Source organism: Palaemon carinicauda, chromosome 4 (assembly GCF_036898095.1).
Source record: "Palaemon carinicauda isolate YSFRI2023 chromosome 4, ASM3689809v2, whole genome shotgun sequence".
Taxonomy (NCBI): Eukaryota; Metazoa; Arthropoda; class Malacostraca; order Decapoda; family Palaemonidae; genus Palaemon; species Palaemon carinicauda.
Window position 1 is genome coordinate 31,460,534 of NC_090728.1, and position 19,781 is coordinate 31,480,314.

Here is a 19,781-nt window from a genome sequence, read left to right on the forward strand (position 1 = left end):
CAAGGATGAATTTTATGATCTTCAACCTAACAGGAGAGTGAAATAAAGCATCATATGAATTATAAAAATGAAATGATCAATTGGAAGGACAAGTAAAAATAAAGCGAAAAGAAAATTGTTGTTAGTGCATATTTTTCAAAACACTCCGTGGGAAAATTGCAGTTAAGGATGGTCAGATAAGAGATAAAGTTTAAGATTGGGAAAAACTTTTTTCTTTGAATCTAATCTTGAAATACAAATATTAGCGGGAATGACTAACATGTGGTTTCTGTGTTTTGTTCAGATTTGTGGTTGTTCCTTTATGTAAAAGGTAAATCATCGAGTAAAGTTTTACAAAACTGAATTTCCTCGCACTCCATTATTCTAAGCAAAAAAAAAAAAAAAAAAATGACAATCGGATCATTCTCCAGAGACTGCGCTTTACTGTCGACATTATGAATGTTGATATCTATGTTGCGACACATAAAACTAGACAAAAATAATGTATTTTGCATGTTAATCACTGGATATCTCAAAAAAAGAAAAGAAAAAAAAGAAAAAGAAAAAGAATAATGTTAACGCAAGCATTCGCATTTATATAAACGTAAGACTATTGTCTTATCTCGTTGTGAAAAGACCTGGGAAAAAGCACACCTGACGCCGTAAAGAGACAGGAGACCGAGTAAACTGTGACAGTTACCACGGACTCAAAATGGGTGTGCGAACATTGTTCTGGCTCGCAGTTCATCTCTGCATGTCGTCGAGATGATACCTCTTTCAAAAGTAATACTATTAGGTAAGTTGTATCATATACTGCAATAATTAGACAATGTGGTTTTACCTTCTAATTTTCCATAAACATACAAGGTCATTGTAAGAAATTAAAAAAGGTTAAAAACATTAATTTTTAAACACGAAAGCCTAAAAAAGAGAAATATTGTATTATTCTGAAGCACATAAGAAGAAGGAGTTACTTATCCAATAGGAAGGGGAAAATGGAAAGAAGATATTTTGTGAAGAAAATAATCATCTTTAAACTAGAGATCTTGAGAAATTAATTTTCAGGTTAAACAGAGAGAATTAACTCCTTTCGGCCAAAACACAAAATCAACTATATTCCGTCAAATTATTAGGGAATTAATTCTTTTCTCTGCCAACCACGATAATTGTGCCGCACTCACAGAAGTTTGGAGAGTTCTACAAAAAAAAAAAAAAAAAAAAAAAAAAAAAAAGCCCCGAGCCTCAGTATAATTTTTTATATGTGCTGTTTAAGGTAAATTACTTAGGTTTTAAGTGTATTGGTAGGGGAGCAAAGAGTGGTTTCAAAAACTGCATATAACAAAAATAAGCGAAAAGGGATAATGGTTACGGTGTATGTCTGAATAGTGCCCCGTCTAAGGAACATGTTTTCGGAAGGTATTCTTTCAAGATAAAGGACAAATACTAGTGATCAGGATGAGGCAAAATAGATGAAAAGTCTGGGAATGCCTTAAAAGCAAAAGGTATGCCAACTGGTATTTAGTATTTCTTAAGCAAGTATATCTAAGAGCAGTGCAAGCTTAAAGCTTACAGTTGGTAAAATGCTAAATAATACGATTAGTTGTAACGACTTCCTCTATAGAGTTTAATGACAACACAAAAAAAATAGTATTTTCTCAGGTGAAACTGCCGAGGTAACAATATATAAAATAAGAGGTAACAAAATCACTACTTATGTTTGCCTATAATTCAAAAGTAAAATCAATTATTGTCTTACAATACATCTGCACAGACCCACCTTCTACATTTGCAGAGGCCCATCTTATACATCTGCACAGACCCATCTTCTACATCTGCACTGACCCATCTTCTACATTTGCATAGGCCCATTTTAAAGATCTGCACAGGCTCATCTTATACATTTGCTAATGCCCATCTTCTACATTTACATAGACCTATCTTATACATCTGCACAGGCCCATCTTCTACATTTTCACAGACCTATCTTATACATCTGCACAGGCCCATCTTCTACATTTTCACAGACCCATCTTATACATCTACACAGGCCCATCTTCTACATCTGCACAGACCCATCTTATACATTTGCACAGGCTTATCTATAAATTTGCAAAGACCCATCTTATACATCGACACAGGCCCATCTTATACATTTGCACAAGCCTATATTATACATTTGCCAAGACCTATCTTATACATTTGCACAGGTCCATCTTATACATTTGCAAAGGCCCATCTTATACATTTTCACAGGCCCATCATATACATCTGCACAGACCCATTTTATACATTTGCACAGGTCCATCATATACGTCTGCACAGACCCATCTTATACATTTGCACAGGCCTATCTTATACATTTGCACAGGCTCATCTTATACATTTGCACAGGTTCTGGAACGGGCTTTGGCTGTTCATCATGACACCGACAACAAGATGGTGATGGAACTTAGTGCACATGATTACTGTGTTCCATGTCTGTGCCGTGCTAATTGAAACAGCTCTGACCAATGTTGTACCACCATTCTTGGAGAAGGGTGCCTTTGTATTCTTCGCAATAAATAACACAGACTTTTCAGAAGATACGGCTGATGGGAAAATCATCGCACATGGGATGGCTACTACTACATACCACACTTGAAAGATACTCGATGCCCAGTTCATCGATCATCAGCAAGGGAATCTCAAGATCCTACTAGATATCACAACTAGGAAGGATTTTTGCTACTGTTTTATCCAGAATGGAAGCAGGAAAAGCTTTGAGCAATATTCCAGGCTGAGTACGATACAACTCACTGCTGTCTGAAAGCAAGCCACTGAACCAGGATGGAGCCTTACCACTAACTCCTAAAGATTGCTTGCGAGTGGTCAACCCTGCTCACTGTGATCATGCAAGCAAGTCAATGTAGCTCTCTATGAAGTGGCACTGAAGGAATATTTCAAGGTCAACCCACATCTGAAAGAGGTCAGTCTGAAGGCAAGTATATGACAAAAAGTGCGAAAAATTACCTTCTATCCTTGGAGCTCTGAAGCAACGTGTCCTGAGAGCCCATATCCAAGTCAGAGTGTGGGGACAGGCTAGTATTGCTCTGCAGGATCCTCATTCGGATCCCTTGTAGAATAGATACCACAAGGAGTCCAATGGCCAGGGATTAGTGGCCTATTTGGTAACGTCCCAGGCTGGTGAATGCCAGACTGGAGTTAGATTCCCGCTCAAACTCGTTAGTTCCTTTACTGACTGCAACCTCACCATCCTTGTGAGATAAGGATGGGGGCTATGTGGGAGCCTATAGTTCTACTTGCTGAGTCATCAGCAGCCATTGCCTGACCCTCCTTGGTCATAGCTTGGATGAAGAGGATGCTTGGCGCTGATCATGTGGTCAGTCTCTAGCTAGTGCATTGTCCTGCTTGCTAGGGCAATGTCACAGTCCCTTGCCTCTGCTATTCATGAGAGGCCTTTAAAACATTTAAAGCCTATAAAACCAACCATGAAAGATGCCCTTCTAGCTCCAAAGGCCATTACAGAGATGGTTAGCTACCGATGCAAAACAGATTATTCTTCAGACAGATGTTCTTGCAGAACAAAAAACTTGTCCTGCATTGATCTTTGTCAATGGGGCAGTGAGTGTCAGAACGACAAGCATACACAGAACAAATATGAAACTGTTAGTGGTAATAATGGTGAGGATATGTAAAGTATCTTTGATTGCTCAAAAGGTTAAACCCCATTCTATCCATATAGAAAAAAAAATTAAGTTTACATGGGCATGGTAAAGTTTTCCATAGTATAGGCATAGAACATTCTTGCAGAGGCTTGGTGTTGAGTTCAGCGAGCTTTACTACCATGAAATCTCCTCTATATATTATCAAATCAATTGTTAGGCAATCTTCTCCTGCTGCTTTGTGTCTTTTCATGCCTTATTGGTTTTTAATGGACACTTACGTAGTGGAACGTTCATGTCTGCTCACTTGAAAATATTCAATAAAACGAGATATTTCAGTCAAATAAGTTTATGGTTGAATCCAGCTTATTTATTTTGTTTACATTGGATTCCTTGGTCCTAAAAATTGTGATTTAGCTTTAAAATTTATATGGAAACATTGTGTTTTTAATCGCTTATACAATAAAATTTCCAAATATTTATAATCTCGATACTTTCCACAAAAACCTAGCGAAATTACTTTGTGAAACTGATTATAAGCAAAGATTGAACTGTTTAAAAGAAGTAGGCAAAGCACAAAAATTAAACCTTGTTTCAATAAATTAAAAAAAGATAACCCTAAGCTAATCTGGAAAGAAAACTGTGAATTACTTACATTACCATAAAAGGAAATTTAGCTTACTAATTTTAGCGAGAGAAGTACTGCAGATGCTTACCAATTCTTCTTATCCTTTAGTAACGACAGAACTATTTCCGCCTTCCCTTTCAGCTTTGGTTCCCCTTGCGTTGGCAAGATATGAACCCAACTGGGACTCCTTAGACACTCGCCCTCTTCCCCAGTGGTACGATGATGCTAAGGTGGGAATCTTTCTTCATTGGGGAGTTTTCTCAGTTCCGTCTTTTGGATCAGAATGGTTTTGGGCATATTGGGAAGGTAAGTTAAGTTTTGTTACGGTGTTACTTCTTATTTTCATTATGGTTTAAAGGGCTGATGTGAGAAGTATCTCCAAGAATGGCATAAATAAACTATGATACTACATATACACTGTTCGAGAATATCATTCTTCACCCGTCATTCTTATCAGTTCTTTCCGACACTCTCACATTTTATGCACGAAGTCATTTATTTGATATATGGATAAAAATTCAATTGTTGTTTTCGTCATGTAAGACACAAAATACCAATAGTTATACTAAAATCTTCTCTTGCTTAAGAAGTAAAGCTAGTTTTTGGAAAGAAATAATAAGAATAAATGATTGTCATAAATAATCACCTCCTAAAGGAAGAGAAGACGTAATTTTCAACTTTACACAGTTTACGCCTTATATTATGAATAAAAACTGTGTATGTAGTAAAATTAACTGAATGAGACGGGACCAGTTTTATCAAATTATTGATCTCCAGTAAATGCAGGCTAATTCCTCTTGCAAAAGAGTCGCTTATTTGATATAGGGATAAAATTTTAATTACCTTCGTCATATAAGACACAAAATACCAATACAAGTTATATTAAAATCTTCACTTGCTTAAGAAGTAAATCTGGTTTTCGGAAAGAAATAATAAAAATAAATGATTTGCATAAATAATAACCTCCTAAAGGAAGAGAAGACGTAATTTTCAACTTTACACAGTTTACGCCTTATAGCGAGTTTTGGCAATATATATATATATATATATATATATATATATATATATATATATATATATATATATATATATATATATATATCATGCTTTCTATGTTCGACCTAAAGTATAATACAAGTTTTCTACTTTTTACCAAAACTCGAAATAAGGGGTAAACTGTGTAAAGTTAAAAAATATATCTTATCTTCCTTTAGGGGGTGATTATTTATGACAATCATTTATTTTTATTATTTCTTTCCGAAAACCAGATTTACTTCTTAAGCAAGAGAAGATTTTGACATAACTTATTTTAGTATTTTGTGTCTTGCGTGACGAAGGTAATTAAATTTTTATCCCTCTATCAAATAAGCGACTATTTCGCAAGAGGAATTAACCTGCATTTACTGGAGATCAATAATTTGATAAAACTGATCCCGTCTCATTCAGTTAACCTTGCTACATACTCAGTTTTTATTCATATGATATCATTCTTTTAACATCATAATGGCAGGAGGCTCATCAGCATACGTGGATTTCATGAAGAAGAATTACAGACCGGATTTCACCTATGCTGATTTCGCTTCTCAGTTCACTGCTGAGTTTTACGATCCCAATGAGTGGGCAGATATCTTCAAAGCTGCCGGGGCCCGTTACTTGGTTCTTACGAGCAAACATCATGAAGGTTTCACCAACTGGCCTTCAAAGAACTCATGGAATTGGAACAGCATGGACGTTGGTCCTAAAAGGGACTTACTTGGTGAGTTGGATCTTTAAAGAGCCCCCGTCCGGATATAAAGTCCGGGCAATCTGTGTGTGTGTGAGAGAGATGGGGGGGGGGGGGGGGGTTGTTCAATGGTTCCTTCAAACTACCCTACCCTTTTGCCACAGACTATAAAAGTTTTTTTCCCAATCTTTTTCTCACGTTTGCTACCCTCCTCACCTCACCTAATCTGTAAATCAAGTTATCTGTCATCTTAACATCATCCATTTTATTTTTGAATACCGATAATACTCGAGTACTTCTATTCTTACAATGTCTATAATAACCTTTATTAATTCGTCATCTAAGCTTCAATTAAATCTCATAACCTTACAGTCACTCTCGACTTTTATCTGCTTATAATCACTTTAAAATTCTTTCACTTTTCTCTGCAGTTTCTTTACCATCTCTAGTCATTTATATAGCATCTATGCTTCATTCAAGGCTAACATTTCTTATACAGCAGCTTTGCACCTATATCTACCCTTTATTCTGACTCCTTGCATCACTCCGCCCTAACAGATTTTAAACAGCGACAAAGAAATAACGACATTTTCTCAGCCCTGTTTTTACACCCCACCAGTCATCCCCCCTACAAATTCTAATAAATGTTATAAATTAGAATGAGGCAATAAGTTAAAATTCGTTAGAGTTAGTAAGTAGTTCATTACAGTCTGAAACCCTATTATATGTTAGCCCAAAGCCTGTTTTTCTTCCCCTGCACCTTCAACAAATAATGCAGTCTTTTAAAATCTAGACATGTGCACTTCTATCATGTAACCGATGACACTGTATGTACCACTCGCGTTATATTTTCTTTCCTCCAGTAGGATTTATTTATCTACAAAATTACTTCAGTACAAAAATATTGGCAAATGTAGTCAGAGGATTCCTTAGACTTTACCAGTGGGAAAATCTAGTTGTTCAACTCAAGATGAGTATAACATGTGTTAGGCCTGCCTTTCTATTCACTTAGCCAACATTTTATATCTTACCCAAATTAATATACTTTCAGTAACATCACCCAATAGATCACATCAAGCCAGTCTTAATAAATCATCATGTACTGTGCATCTTCATCTTAAAGAAGCTTGGCGTAGGCCTATGTATACAGACATCTTTATCTTAAAGAAGCATGATGTATTTATACAGAATTAAATAAGTTTATTATTGACATATATTAAAAAATCTAAGATATTAAAAAGGCTGAATTATTGTATTATATCACAATTCTATATGATTTTATAGCTCTAATATTTTACTCCTTTCAATGGTTTTGTTTTAAAGGTGATTTGGCCAATGCAGTAAGGACCAATGCTCCAGACATTCACTTTGGGGTTTATCACTCATTGTTTGAGTGGTACAATCCTCTTTATTTGCAAGACAAGAGTAGTGGATTCCAGAGCAATGATTTTATAACAAGAAAAACTTACCCTGAACTCATTGACCTAGTAAGAATGTTTTGTTTTTGTAACATGATGAGGGGTAGATGGGGATGGTTTGGGCATGCTCTTCGCACTCCCCAAAGGAGATTAGTTCACCAAACGTTTAACTGGGCTCCACAAGGCACTAGAAGAATTGGAAGACCCAGGATTACATGGCTTAGGACTATAAAGCACGAAGTAGGAGATGATGAACAGTGAAGTATTGAATTAAAAGCTCAAGACAGAGACGACTGGCGAAATCTAACCGACACCCTTTGCGTCAATAGGCGTAGGAGATGATGATGATGATGAACATGAATAACTTTATGATGTACAACTGGATAAGGTTTTTTCTCTTTTTGTTATGATAAACAATAGTCACCCAGTCTCTTTCATACATAAGCTTTTAGAAGAAATGTTTTTTTTTTTGTTGGTCTGAAAATGGGTAGCAAAGGTATTTATGACATCGTTTCATTATCTTTACACAGTAATCAATATTAGTATTTGAATTATATGTATTCTAACGACTAGACCGAGAATAAAGAATATATTTTAGTAACTTATATTTTTGTAAAGTTACTTAAAGGCAAACAAATACATCAAAGTTATTTCTTTTAGGTAAACACCTACAAGCCAGAAGTAATTTGGTCCGACGGAGATTGGGAAGCTTACGATTGGTATTGGAATTCGACCGTCTTTTTATCTTGGCTTTTCAACGATTCGCCCGTCAAGGACACGATTGTCGTCAACGACCGTTGGGGTATTGGGACATCTTGCAAACACGGTTCATACTACTCATGTCAAGACCGTTACAGCCCAGGTTTGTACTACTTCTCTTTTATTATTATTATTATTATTATTATTATTATTAGCAGCCAAGATACAACCCTAGTACCTTATTGGAAAAGCAGGATGCTATAAGCCCAAGGGCTCCAATAGGGAAAAATAGCCCAGTGAGGAAAGGAAACTAGTAAATAAACAAACTACAAGAGTAGTAATAAACCATCAATATAACACATTTTAAGAACAGTGACAACATTATATGGATCTTTCTTAAATTAACCATAAATAGAAACTTATGTCAGCCTGTTCAACATGAAAACATTCGCAGCAAATTTGAACTTTTGATTAAGATCATTCCACAACTTGGTCACAGCTGGAATAAAACTTCTTGAATACTGTGTAGTATTGAGCCTCATGATGGAGAAGGCATGGCCATTAGAATTAACCGTATACCTAGTATTACGAACAGGGCGATACTGTTCAGGAAGATCTGAATGCAAAGGCTGATCAGAATTATTTGATATGCCAATAATAAAATAATCAGATCTTCTAGTCTAAGAAACAGGGATATTAATAAATGGTAGTGCCGAACTGACAGATTGCAGTGAAATCCAAATATTAGTACTTTTAATGATTTGAAAATATTAATTTTTATATTTTAGGAGTTTTGCAACCTCATAAGTGGGAGAATGCCATGACTATTGATAAAGCATCCTGGGGGTACAGGCGTAACGCTGCGGTTTCAGACTACCTAACTATACAGGAGCTCCTAAGTCAACTGGCATCAACTGTTAGCTGTGGTGGTGAGTATCATTCCTTCTTCCATGGCATTTATTTCGTAAGACTTAGGAAAGTTTAAAAAAAAGAGTCATTCTAAAAGTCCTACAGTACGCTTAAGACATCCTGGTTCCTGGTTCCTATCTGATCACTCCGCAATATAAGTTTGCTGGCACTCTGTCCTTTAATAGATAGGTGCAAAGCTTCTAAGCTTATACTTATTACTGCAATTGAGCTTTATTTTCTTGTACCATAAACAACATTTTAATAAAAACCTTAATCTTTAATTTCATCCCATTCTACCTTGCAATCAATTGGGATAATACCATGTAGACTTAAAAGCTGATAAAATGACAAAGGTGACTATTCTTCTCTTACGAAAGGCAACCTCTTGGTCAACGTTGGACCAACACACGATGGCCGTATTCCTCCTCTGATGGAAGAGCGTCTGCGTCAGTTGGGTTCTTGGCTTGATATCAATGGGGATGGAATCTACGGATCCAGGCCCTGGAAAGTGCAGAATGACACTGGCACTCACGGCGTCTGGTACCACAACCATTTCACTTCTTATTCTAATATCTTTGGAGCTATTTAAGATATATCATAAAGATATGTTGAAGTTGCATTTAAGTCTCTCTATCTGTAGGCCTACTCAGTCTAAGATATGGAAATGAAACTTAAATTACCGTATGCAATTAACAGGTACACTGCCAATGGCGACAAGACTTATGCCATTGTTCTCCAGTGGCCATCAGACAATACTTTAGTTCTGGGGTCTGCTACACCAACACAACAAACGACAGTGAATATGCTTGGTTATAATGAACCATTGAAGGTAAAATATATATATGTATTTTTTTTTTCATGCAAACATAACTCATAGAAATGAGCTGGATGAAAAGAAAACATGAAGTACATGAAACAAAATAGATGGACGAATTCTGGGCTAATGTTCAAGAAAAGGAGGAAAGAGGAGATGGAGAGTTTTCAAAATTCATGGTATCAGCAGTGAATGTTTATGGCTGTAGGAGGGTAGGAATAGGGACTGTAATAGAAAGAGGTAGAATGAGGAGATAAAATGCTAAATAAGATAGAACAAATTAATTGAAGTGCAATTTTTTTTATAGACAACAAGTGTAGGAATACAAGATGAAAAAATAGGTTATTCACAAATAAATTAAGTGAGAAAAGGATAACAATAAAAAGAAAAAAAAACAGAGGGGGAAAGGTGAATGGGAACTTCAGGGAGGAAAAAAAGTGTTCTTTTAAAGGGAAGTAAATGCAGAAAAATAAGATCAATGGACAAATCAATATCAGTATAAAAAAGAAAATTAGAGAGATGTTATCAGATGTGAATAAAGTATTGGGTCTATGGAAGGGTTATTTTGAAGATTATTTTTTGTTTTTCAACGTGGAGGATAGAAGCGGGGCTTATCTGAGTGAGACACGACTTGAAAATCTTAGTCTAATTATTATTATTATTATTATTATTATTATTATTATTATTACTAGCCAAGCTACAACCCTAGTTGGAAAAACAAGATGCTATAAGCCCAAGGGCTCCAACAGGGAAAAATAGCCCAGTGAGGAAAGGAAATAAGGAAATAAATAAATGATGAGAATAAATTAACAATATATCATTCTAAAAACAGTAACAGCGTCAAAGCAAATATGTCCTATATAAACTATTAACAATGTCAAAAACAGATATGTCACATATATAAACAATAAAAAGACTCATGTCAGCCTGGTCAACATAAAAACATTTGCTCTAACTTTGAACTTTTGAAGTTCTACTGATTCAACTACCCGATTAGGAATGACACCTTGAGTCGATGTGTTGTTTAAAAGTGGGATACGGCTTTATGACAGTGATTTCGTGGTTGATAGGCTGACCATGGTTTGTAAGGTAGGTTTAGCTGCTGGAAAAATAAAGGACCGGGTAATATGAATAATTGTTTCATTATAATAGGTTTAAGGGGGTAAGGGGAACTGTAAGGATATTGAGGGCATATTGCTACTTAATATATGAGGGAAGTTTCATGGTATGTTTTTCACAAAGAAAGTAAGAGGTGACAGAATGACAGATATGGGAAGAACATGTGTGCTTAGACAAAAAGAGGGTGTGAAGAACAAGTGTTTGCTATGAAACAGTTATATGAGAAATCTGAAAGTAAAGGAAAACAAAACTTTGAGATACACGTGATATACCTAAAGAAAGTGTATGATAAAATGGACGAAGAGAGCAATGTGGAAAGTGTTTGGAATGCTTGGTAAACATAATAGGTTGTTAATAGGAATTGAAATTTTTTAATGGAAATGAAACGTGTGTTAAAGTGTATAGGGAGGAGAGCGGCTGGTTTGTTATGAAAGTGGGTCCTAAACGATGTTGCATTAAGTATCCATAACATTCAATATCTTTATGAATGGTGCAGTGCTAGATATAAATTAGTTGCTAAGTTAGATGTTACGAAAATTAGTTGTGAATGGAATATGGAATGGGTGATATTTGAAGATGATTTTCCACTGATTGAAGAGTGAAGGGAAAATTTGGAATCTGAATATCTAATTCAAAGCTCTAAGCAGGTGTAAGGTAATGAGAGTAACTGGACACGAGGAAAATGATGTAATGAATGCTAGTATCTTTGGTGGAAGAGTAGCAGTGGTTGATTGAAATAAGTGGATATAACTAAATATAACTGACCATGTAAAAATGAGAGAAGAGATGTCACAAAATAGGAGATGCCAAAATTATACCTGGATATGTGCCAAGGATTCATGAAACATTTGGATTGTCTGTGAGAAGCAAGATGAGATTCAATAGATAATTGTTGAACCAACTCTCTTTTATGGAAGTGTAGGGGAAGCATTAAATGCGAATAAAACAAAAGTATAATGTGCTGAGATGAAATATTTGCATAGTATGTGTGGTGCAAAAATATTTCATAAGATAAGAGGAATTCCTAGAAAGGGTTAGAAAGATTGTATAAATACTGAAAAGGAAAGGTTTTGATATCCAGGAGGCAGAAGAGTACTTTCAGTAGGGCTGAATGGCCCTGTTTGTGTAAATTACTTTGTGCTGGTAAACTTTTTGTATAGGTTTATGAAGCAGCTAATGATGTGGTAGTTTTACTGCACGGGGATTTATCGATAACTCAGCATTTCAAGTATCAATATGGTAGTGACTAATCAGTTTGTCTTATGTCTGTACGCGTGCATGTGTTCAGATCAGATAAAGCCTTGGTTGCTACTCCTCCTTACAAGGTTGTGGGTGACTGTGGCTCAAGATCTTGGGCTGTAGTTGTTAACCACGTGCCTTCATATGCATTCGAATATACAAATGCTAACTAATAATAATTGATACTGTTTATTTTCTTTTATCCCACAGTTTGCAGCCCAGACTCCTGGTATGGAAGTGACCTTCCCTGACATGTCGAAAGTCACCAGTCAGTGGGCTTGGGTGCTGGAGCTAACTGGAGTTACCCCGGCATAGCGACAATTGTCTAAGGATGTGCTGAACCTAAGAGTATGAGTAAAGAATTTCTCATGAAAATAGAAATAATAAACAATTGCTGTTTACAGTTGTACTTGAAATTTTTCAATACACTTATTGATATTAACTTTAGCAGATAGTTCTGTAAGGAACAATAGATTTTATGTAGCAAAATTATGATGTTTAAGTACATAGTCGTTTGATTTATGCCGTTTTACTTCATGTGTGAATTGCATTGTCCAATGAATGGGGTTGGACACTTACACTTTAAAAAGCGGCCAATCAAGATATGACGTCAGAAGTTAGCTATATACTGACATAGGTATCAACTAATCATTATAAAAAAGGAATTACTGTAGATTGGTATTCTGTAAAGTGCTGTATTATTGTTGTGTATTTTCTGGTTTCAATGGCATTTATCTTTCTTGTAATTTAGCACCTGTATTGTGCGCAGTCATACAAAATGGGCAAAACAATGGCTTAACGTACGTCTGAAAATAACAAGAAAAAAAAATTGAAAAAGAGAGGCCCCAGTTCAAAGGATGGATTATTGTATAAATCAGGGAAAACAAAAGAAATAAGAAATTTATGGGCTTTGAAATGACAGGTTGTTGTGGCCTATGTGGTAACGTCCCTGACTGATGATCGAAGAATTGGGGATCGAGTCCCACGCAAATTCCTTAGTTTTTTGGTCGCTGCAACCTCACCATCCTTGTGAGCTAAGGATGGGAGTTTAGGGGAGCCTATAGGTTTATCTGCTGAGGCTGAGTCATCAGCAGCCATTGCTTAGCCCTCCTTGTCCCTAACTTGGATGGAGAGGGGGCTTGCCGCTGATCATATGGTCAGTCTCTAGGCCATTATTATCATTATTATATTACTTGATAGGGCAATGTCACTGTCCCTTGCTTTTGTCCTTCAGGGGGGGGGGGGGGGTCCTTAAAAGCCTTTAAATGCCATTGAAACGAGTAAAATAAAGATTACAATCTATTCATACTAACTGTGATGATTGATAACCTGATAATCTGAGTTATGGGGTCCTTTGACTGGCCAGACAGTACTACATTGGATTCTTCTCTTTGGTAACGGTTCACTTTCCTTTTGCCTACACATACATCGAATAGTCTGGCATATTCTTTACAGATTTTCCTCTGTCCTCATACACCTAACAACACTGCAATTACCAAACATTTCTTCTTCACCCAAGGGGTTAACTACTGCACTGTAATTGTTCAGTGGCCACTTTCCTCTTGGTAAGGGTAGAAGAGACTGTTCTCTAGTCTTGGGTAGTGCCATAGCCTCTGTGCCATGATCTTCTACTGTCTTCGGTTATAATTCTCTTGCTTGAGGATACACTCTTACTTTTGTTTTGTTAAAGTTTTTATAATTTATATAGGAATTATTTATTTTATTGTTGTTATTGTTCTTATTTTTTCCCTTGTATCCTTTCCTCACTGGGCTATTTTCCCTGTTGGGGCCCTTGGGCTTATAGCATCCTGATTTTTCAACTAGGGTTGTAACTAACAGGTAATAATAATAATAATAATAATAATAATAAGCATTTCAAACATCAGGGTGATATTATGACACTAATGTTTTTTTTTTTAGTTCCTGAAACGGGGAAAAAACAAAGATACAAAAACGAGCATCGTAAGATAAGATTGAGGTCGTATAAATAAAATTACAGAACCCTCCCCTATTTTTTTTTTGTATTTTGGCGAAAATATTAATTCAGAATCCATATATCTAATTGGATCAGTACACAAAGTAAATATTTATGAAAGCTTCGATAATTGATACATCAATATGAAGAATCGATTCACATTTCTACAGCAATGAAATGTCATGACGCTGGGTTAATATAATATTTAGCATCTGTTATGAAATCTTGTAAAAAATATCAAAATAATATTTATATAGGAATAGGATATGTAAAAGGCAAGAACCTTTGACTATTTCTGTTCAATTGTGGTTCAATATTCCTTTAGACATGAGCAACCATATAAACAAGTATATATCATTAAAGGAAAGAACAGTATTATTCTGATTCAGCATATTGCCTTGAAATCAAGGGTAGCTTAACCGGCTATAGAACAACTGTTTCCAAAAAGTTGTAGCTTTTCACCAAGCGGTACTGTACCCCATGGTTCCTAAATGGCCGTTAGAAATTTGGAATGTTTAATTTTGAGTGTCCTTTTAGTGATAACGTGGGGTTAACTTCAGTCATGATTAATACCCAGGCCCATTGACTCCTAACTTCTGCAATGCTTGGAAAGATGACGGTCATCCCGCCGTACTTCGTGGATTTGAACTGAAAACAAAAGAAAAGAGGAACGATAAAGGGTGAACGGCGGGATATTCGTAGCCCGCTGGCCGTTAAGTATATTTTGAATGCTAGAAGGAATTAAGTACACAGGTCTTCAAGTTTATATAACAGAGATAAACTTTTTGAAATAACAAATATGTTCACATAGTAATACGATTTTTGTTACCAACAAATGTGTGCCTTTTGGAGATACCTTTAGTCCCATGTCCAGAGATTCTTCATAACCGAACATGAAAATTTTGGTCTGATCTGTTGGTTCGACAGATGCCAAATACAAATTATTTTTCTTCGGCCAATTGAGAACAATTGCATACGTCACATCCTGTTTGGCAGTGTACCTGGAAAAAAAAAACCATATCAGATTCATAAATGTTTTACTGCCATTCTTGTTTTAAGCCCACGATATTCGCAAATGTATGGCCGTATCCATATCTTATATATGAGACGGTTGGTATTATAATCGCCAATTAGCAATGTGTATACAACTGTATTCCTGAAAGATAGAGGATTATTATGATTCCTGATATTTATGTCTTGTTTTTAGGACTGGTTTAGACTGTGTTAAACTCTGGTATTTGTTTGTGTAATTGGTTTGCTGCCTTGTCTGATAGAATGTAATGTTTCTTTATGTTTATTCAGTAGAACATACTAACGGACATAGCATACAAATAAGTAAATGTATTTTTTAGGAAAAAATAATATAGCATGATTTCTAGTCCAGTAGAATTTTTGGAACGGAAGATAATCGAATCTTGGCTGATCTACGTGGAGAAAAAGTCACCAAATAAGGTTGGGAGTTTGCATGGGGTAGGCCTATACAGTATTTATTAAAAGAAAAAATCAAATCTTATGATTTAGAATGTGTGTGAGTGTGGTCCAGACGAAAAGAAATGTATATCATAGACTCTAGAGACTAACCATATATGCTGAACATATAAGCTAGGACCAAGGAGGGCCAGGCAATGGCTGCTGAGGACTTAACAGATAGACATATAAGCTCCCCAAACGCCCCCCCCCCCCATCCTTAGCTCACAAGGATAGTGAGGTTGCGGCAACCACATGAACTGACGAGTTTGAGCGGGACTCGAACCCCAGGTTGGCCAGGGCACCAGTCACACGTTGAGATACTACCGCTAGATAGATATTAGGTCTTTTGAGTGGCCAGATAGTACAATATCGGATCCTTCTCTCTGGTTACAGCTCATTTTTCTTTTGCCTACACATACACCGAATAGTCTGGCCTATTTTTTACATATTCTCCTCTGTCCTCATACACCTGGCAACACCGAGATTACCAAACAATTCTTCCTCACTCAAGGGGTTTACTTCGATGTAATTATTCAGTGGCTACTTTCCTCTTGGTAAGGGTAGAAGAGACTGTAGTTATGGTAAGCAGCTCTTCTAGGAGAAGGACACTCCAAAATCAAACCATTGATCTCTAGTCTTGGGTAGTGGCATAGCCCATGTACCACGGTCTTCCACAGTCTTGGGATAGAGTTTTCTTGCTTGAGGGTACACTCGGGCGCAGTATTCTATATTATTTCTCTTCCTCTTGTTTATTTTTTTTTCAAGTTTTTGTAGTTTATATTGGAACTATTTATTTTAATGCTGTTATTGTTCCTAAGATATCTTATTCTAATTGTTAACTACTTTCCTTGTAGTTTCCTTATTTTCTTTCCTCACTGGCTATTTTCCCTATTGGAGCCCTCAGGCTTATAACATTCTGCTTTCCAACTAGGGTTGTAGCTTAGCTTGTAATAATAATAATAATAATAATAATAATAATAATAATAATGACGATCACCAGTCAGGGACGTTACCACATAGGCCACCATAACCCTTTTTTTCAAGAAGTGAATTTGCTCCTGGCAGTGTTTCGAGATCATGAAGATTTGATTGCAAATTTCAAGGGTTGTGGTGGCCTGTTGGAAACGTCCCTGCCTGGCGTTTTGGCGGACTGGGGTTCGAGTTCCGCTCAAGCTCGACGGTTTCTTGTAGCGTCTGCAATCTCTCCATCCTTGTTAGCTAGAGAAGGAGGCTTTGCGGGAGCCTATAGTTCTACCTACTAAGTCATCAGCAGCCATTGCCTGGTCCTCCCTGGTCCCAGTTTGGTTGAGGCGGAGCTTGGTCGCAGATCATATATATATATATATATATATATATATATATATATATATATATATATATATATATATATATATATACACACACACACACACACACACACACACACACACACACACACATATATATATATATATATATATATATATATATATATATATATATATGGTCAGTATCTAGGGTGTTGTCTTGCTAGCTAGGGTAATGTCACTGTCACTACCATTCATGAGCGGCCTTTAAACCTTTAAAGGTAGTTGGCGGAGATTTCGTGGAGTAAATGAGAATGAAGAGAGTACTTGGAAATAGATTAATACTTTGGAGATAGCCTACTAGTTTCCAAACAGAAAATTTGTAAGTATTTTTGGATAAACGAAAAGCGTCAGGAGAAGAGTTCGCTTAGATGTGAGTTTGTACTCAGTAGAGTGAAGAGCAATTTAATTGTTATAATAGTGTAAAGAAGTGAGGCTAAAGGTACGTCTGGTCATTATTTGGTTGAAGTAAGAGTTAAGACATATAATTTTAAGTGGAATGCATGAAAATGTAGCTCTAAGAATATATGAAACAAGTGGATTGGGAAATAAAATAGTAAGAAGAAAATGTATACGGAGAAAATAAATGAGCTGGGGCTCGGGTTGAAAAAATAGGCAAGCTTTCAAAATTCCAAGATAAGGTCATGAGGACAGATAAAAGTGTTCAGGAGAATAAGACGGTAAAAAACCGGTATGGAAATGGTAAATGGCAGGATGAGGTTTAGTAGAAGAAATGAGATCGTTTGAGGTGCCGTTGTATGAGAGAATTTCGAAAGGAGCAGGTGCAGATCTTCAAGAGGACAGATAAAGTAGTCAAGAATAAAATGAGAAAGAAAAATATGATCATTAATTAAACCAGGGAAGAAAATATAAACTAATTTTCAGAGAATAAAAAGTTATCTTATAAAAAAGTAAATGCAAAAATGAGGTTAATGAACAAATTGATCGCGGATTAAAATATGCAAATGTTGACCTACTCTCGAATGAGGATATAATAAAGGATCAATGGAATCAGTATTTTGAAGACTTATTGCTTTTGAAGGATAAACGTTAGGTAGAGCATAGTGATGTAAGAGAAATCTCCTCTATCTATTATTTAATCAGATATCATTATCAATAATAATAGCTAAGCTATAGCCCTATTTGAAAAAGCAAGATGCTATAAGGCCAAGGGCTCCAACAGGGAAAAATAGCCCAGTGAGGAAAAGAAACAAGGAAATAAATAATCGATATAAGAAGAAATGAAAAATTAAAATAAAATATTTAAAAAAAAATTACCTACATTAAAACAGCTCATTCATATATAGACTATAAAAAGACTTATGTCAGCCTGTTCTACATAAAAACATTTGCTGCAAGTTTGAATGATGGGTGATGGAAGAATGGAAATGGCTAACTTGTTAAAGTTTGAGAACGAAGCTGAAAGAGGAAGATGAGATAAGAGAAAAGATCAGTGATTTGAAAACATAAACGAATTTAAAACATAATATTAACTGTACAAAAGATTGGATAGATACTTAAATTGTCTCTGGAAGCCAAGGAAATTTAGGCAGGTATGCAAGAAATCACTGTTGAGCCAACTTTCAACTTTATTGTTAAATAAGAATAATAGTAAAAACGATTGAAGCCGTTAGCATATGTGGTATAAGAAGAACTGATATGGTATAAAATGTTTAGATTTTGGGGAAGTGTAAAAAAATTTGTTTAGGCGAAAAGATTGATTGAAGTGTTTTGAAGTATTCTTTCACGTTTAGAGAATCAATAACAACTGGTTTGTAAGAAGCTTGATAATTCAGAAGAACGAAGAGATATTACAAGGAATGGAGGACATAGAAAGGATTGGACAGTTGGCACTTTGTCCTTTAGAGAATGAATAAGGCAGTAGTTATTTTGTTGTTCTAATTACTATCTCAAAAACTGCAAACCTGTTAAGGGAACGATTTAATGTTTATATATATATATATATATATATATATATATATATATATATATATATATATATATATATATATATATATAGATATAAATGATTTAATGTTTATATATATGTATACATACATATATATATATATATATATATATATATATATATATATATATACAGTATGTATATATATATATATATATATATATATATATATATATATATATATATATATATATATATATATATATATTTCCAGTGGCTCAATGCTGGCTAGACCACAGATATGCAAGGAAGGGGAAAGTCAACTAGAGAAAAACAATGACAAAAGTATATAAAAAGACTTCGAAAAACAAACCTGCACGACTTACCAAACACCTGGAGTTACAGAGTCATTCTGATGAACCCAAGGTCGTGATCCGTAGACAGCTCCGCCGTTTATTCCGAGCCAGGTACCGAGTTGTCTCAATCGTTCTTCCATTATGGGAGGAAGGCGTCCGTCATGGGTTGGTCCGATGTTTATCAAGATGTTACCTGGATTTTAAAACATTATGCTGAGTGTTTAGGCTTAAAACTCTATATTAGCTGAGTGTTTAGGCTTAAAATTCTATATTAGCTGAGTGTTTAGGCTTAAAATTCTATATTTGCTGAGGGATTAGACCTGAATTTCTAAATTTGCCGAGTGTTTAGGCTTAAACTTCTAAATTTGCTGAGTGTTTAGGCTTGAACTTCTGAATTTGCTGAGTGTTTAGGCTTAAACTTCTAAATTTGCTGAGTGTTTAGGCTTGAACTTCTGAATTTGCTGAGTGTTTAGGCTTAAACTTCTAAATTTGCTGAGTGTTTAGGCTTAAACTTCTAAATTTGCTGAGTGGTTAG

The 19,781-nt window shown here is 35.5% G+C and overlaps 2 protein-coding genes across 3 annotated transcripts in view; one reads left to right on the top strand and one right to left on the bottom strand.

Moving 5' to 3' along the window:
* The first annotated feature begins 639 nt into the window (after positions 1-639).
* Positions 640-12,695, top strand: LOC137639861 (alpha-L-fucosidase-like). Of its 2 annotated transcripts, XM_068372123.1 has the most exons (9): positions 640-775; positions 4,411-4,575; positions 5,780-6,025; positions 7,316-7,479; positions 8,071-8,272; positions 8,898-9,038; positions 9,396-9,558; positions 9,715-9,847; positions 12,401-12,695. In XM_068372123.1, exons 1-9 carry the CDS (start codon positions 745-747, stop codon positions 12,503-12,505), a joined length of 1,350 nt encoding a protein of 449 aa, XP_068228224.1. In that variant the 5' UTR covers positions 640-744; the 3' UTR covers positions 12,506-12,695. The 2 variants fall into 2 exon arrangements, with proteins under 2 accessions (XP_068228224.1, XP_068228222.1); XM_068372121.1 differs by lacking the exon at positions 640-775 and having other exon boundaries at positions 4,350-4,575.
* A 1,527-nt stretch (positions 12,696-14,222) lies between these two features.
* The window catches only part of LOC137639860 (alpha-L-fucosidase-like), an 18,522-nt gene continuing 12,963 nt past the window's right edge, over positions 14,223-19,781 (bottom strand). Inside the window, exons 7-9 of the mRNA XM_068372120.1 lie at positions 19,277-19,439; positions 15,022-15,166; positions 14,223-14,813 (exon numbers count right to left, since the gene is read on the bottom strand). Coding sequence (XP_068228221.1) covers positions 14,664-14,813; positions 15,022-15,166; positions 19,277-19,439 — 458 coding nt within the window. The 3' untranslated portion in view covers positions 14,223-14,663. The remainder of the gene's footprint in view (positions 14,814-15,021; positions 15,167-19,276; positions 19,440-19,781) is intronic.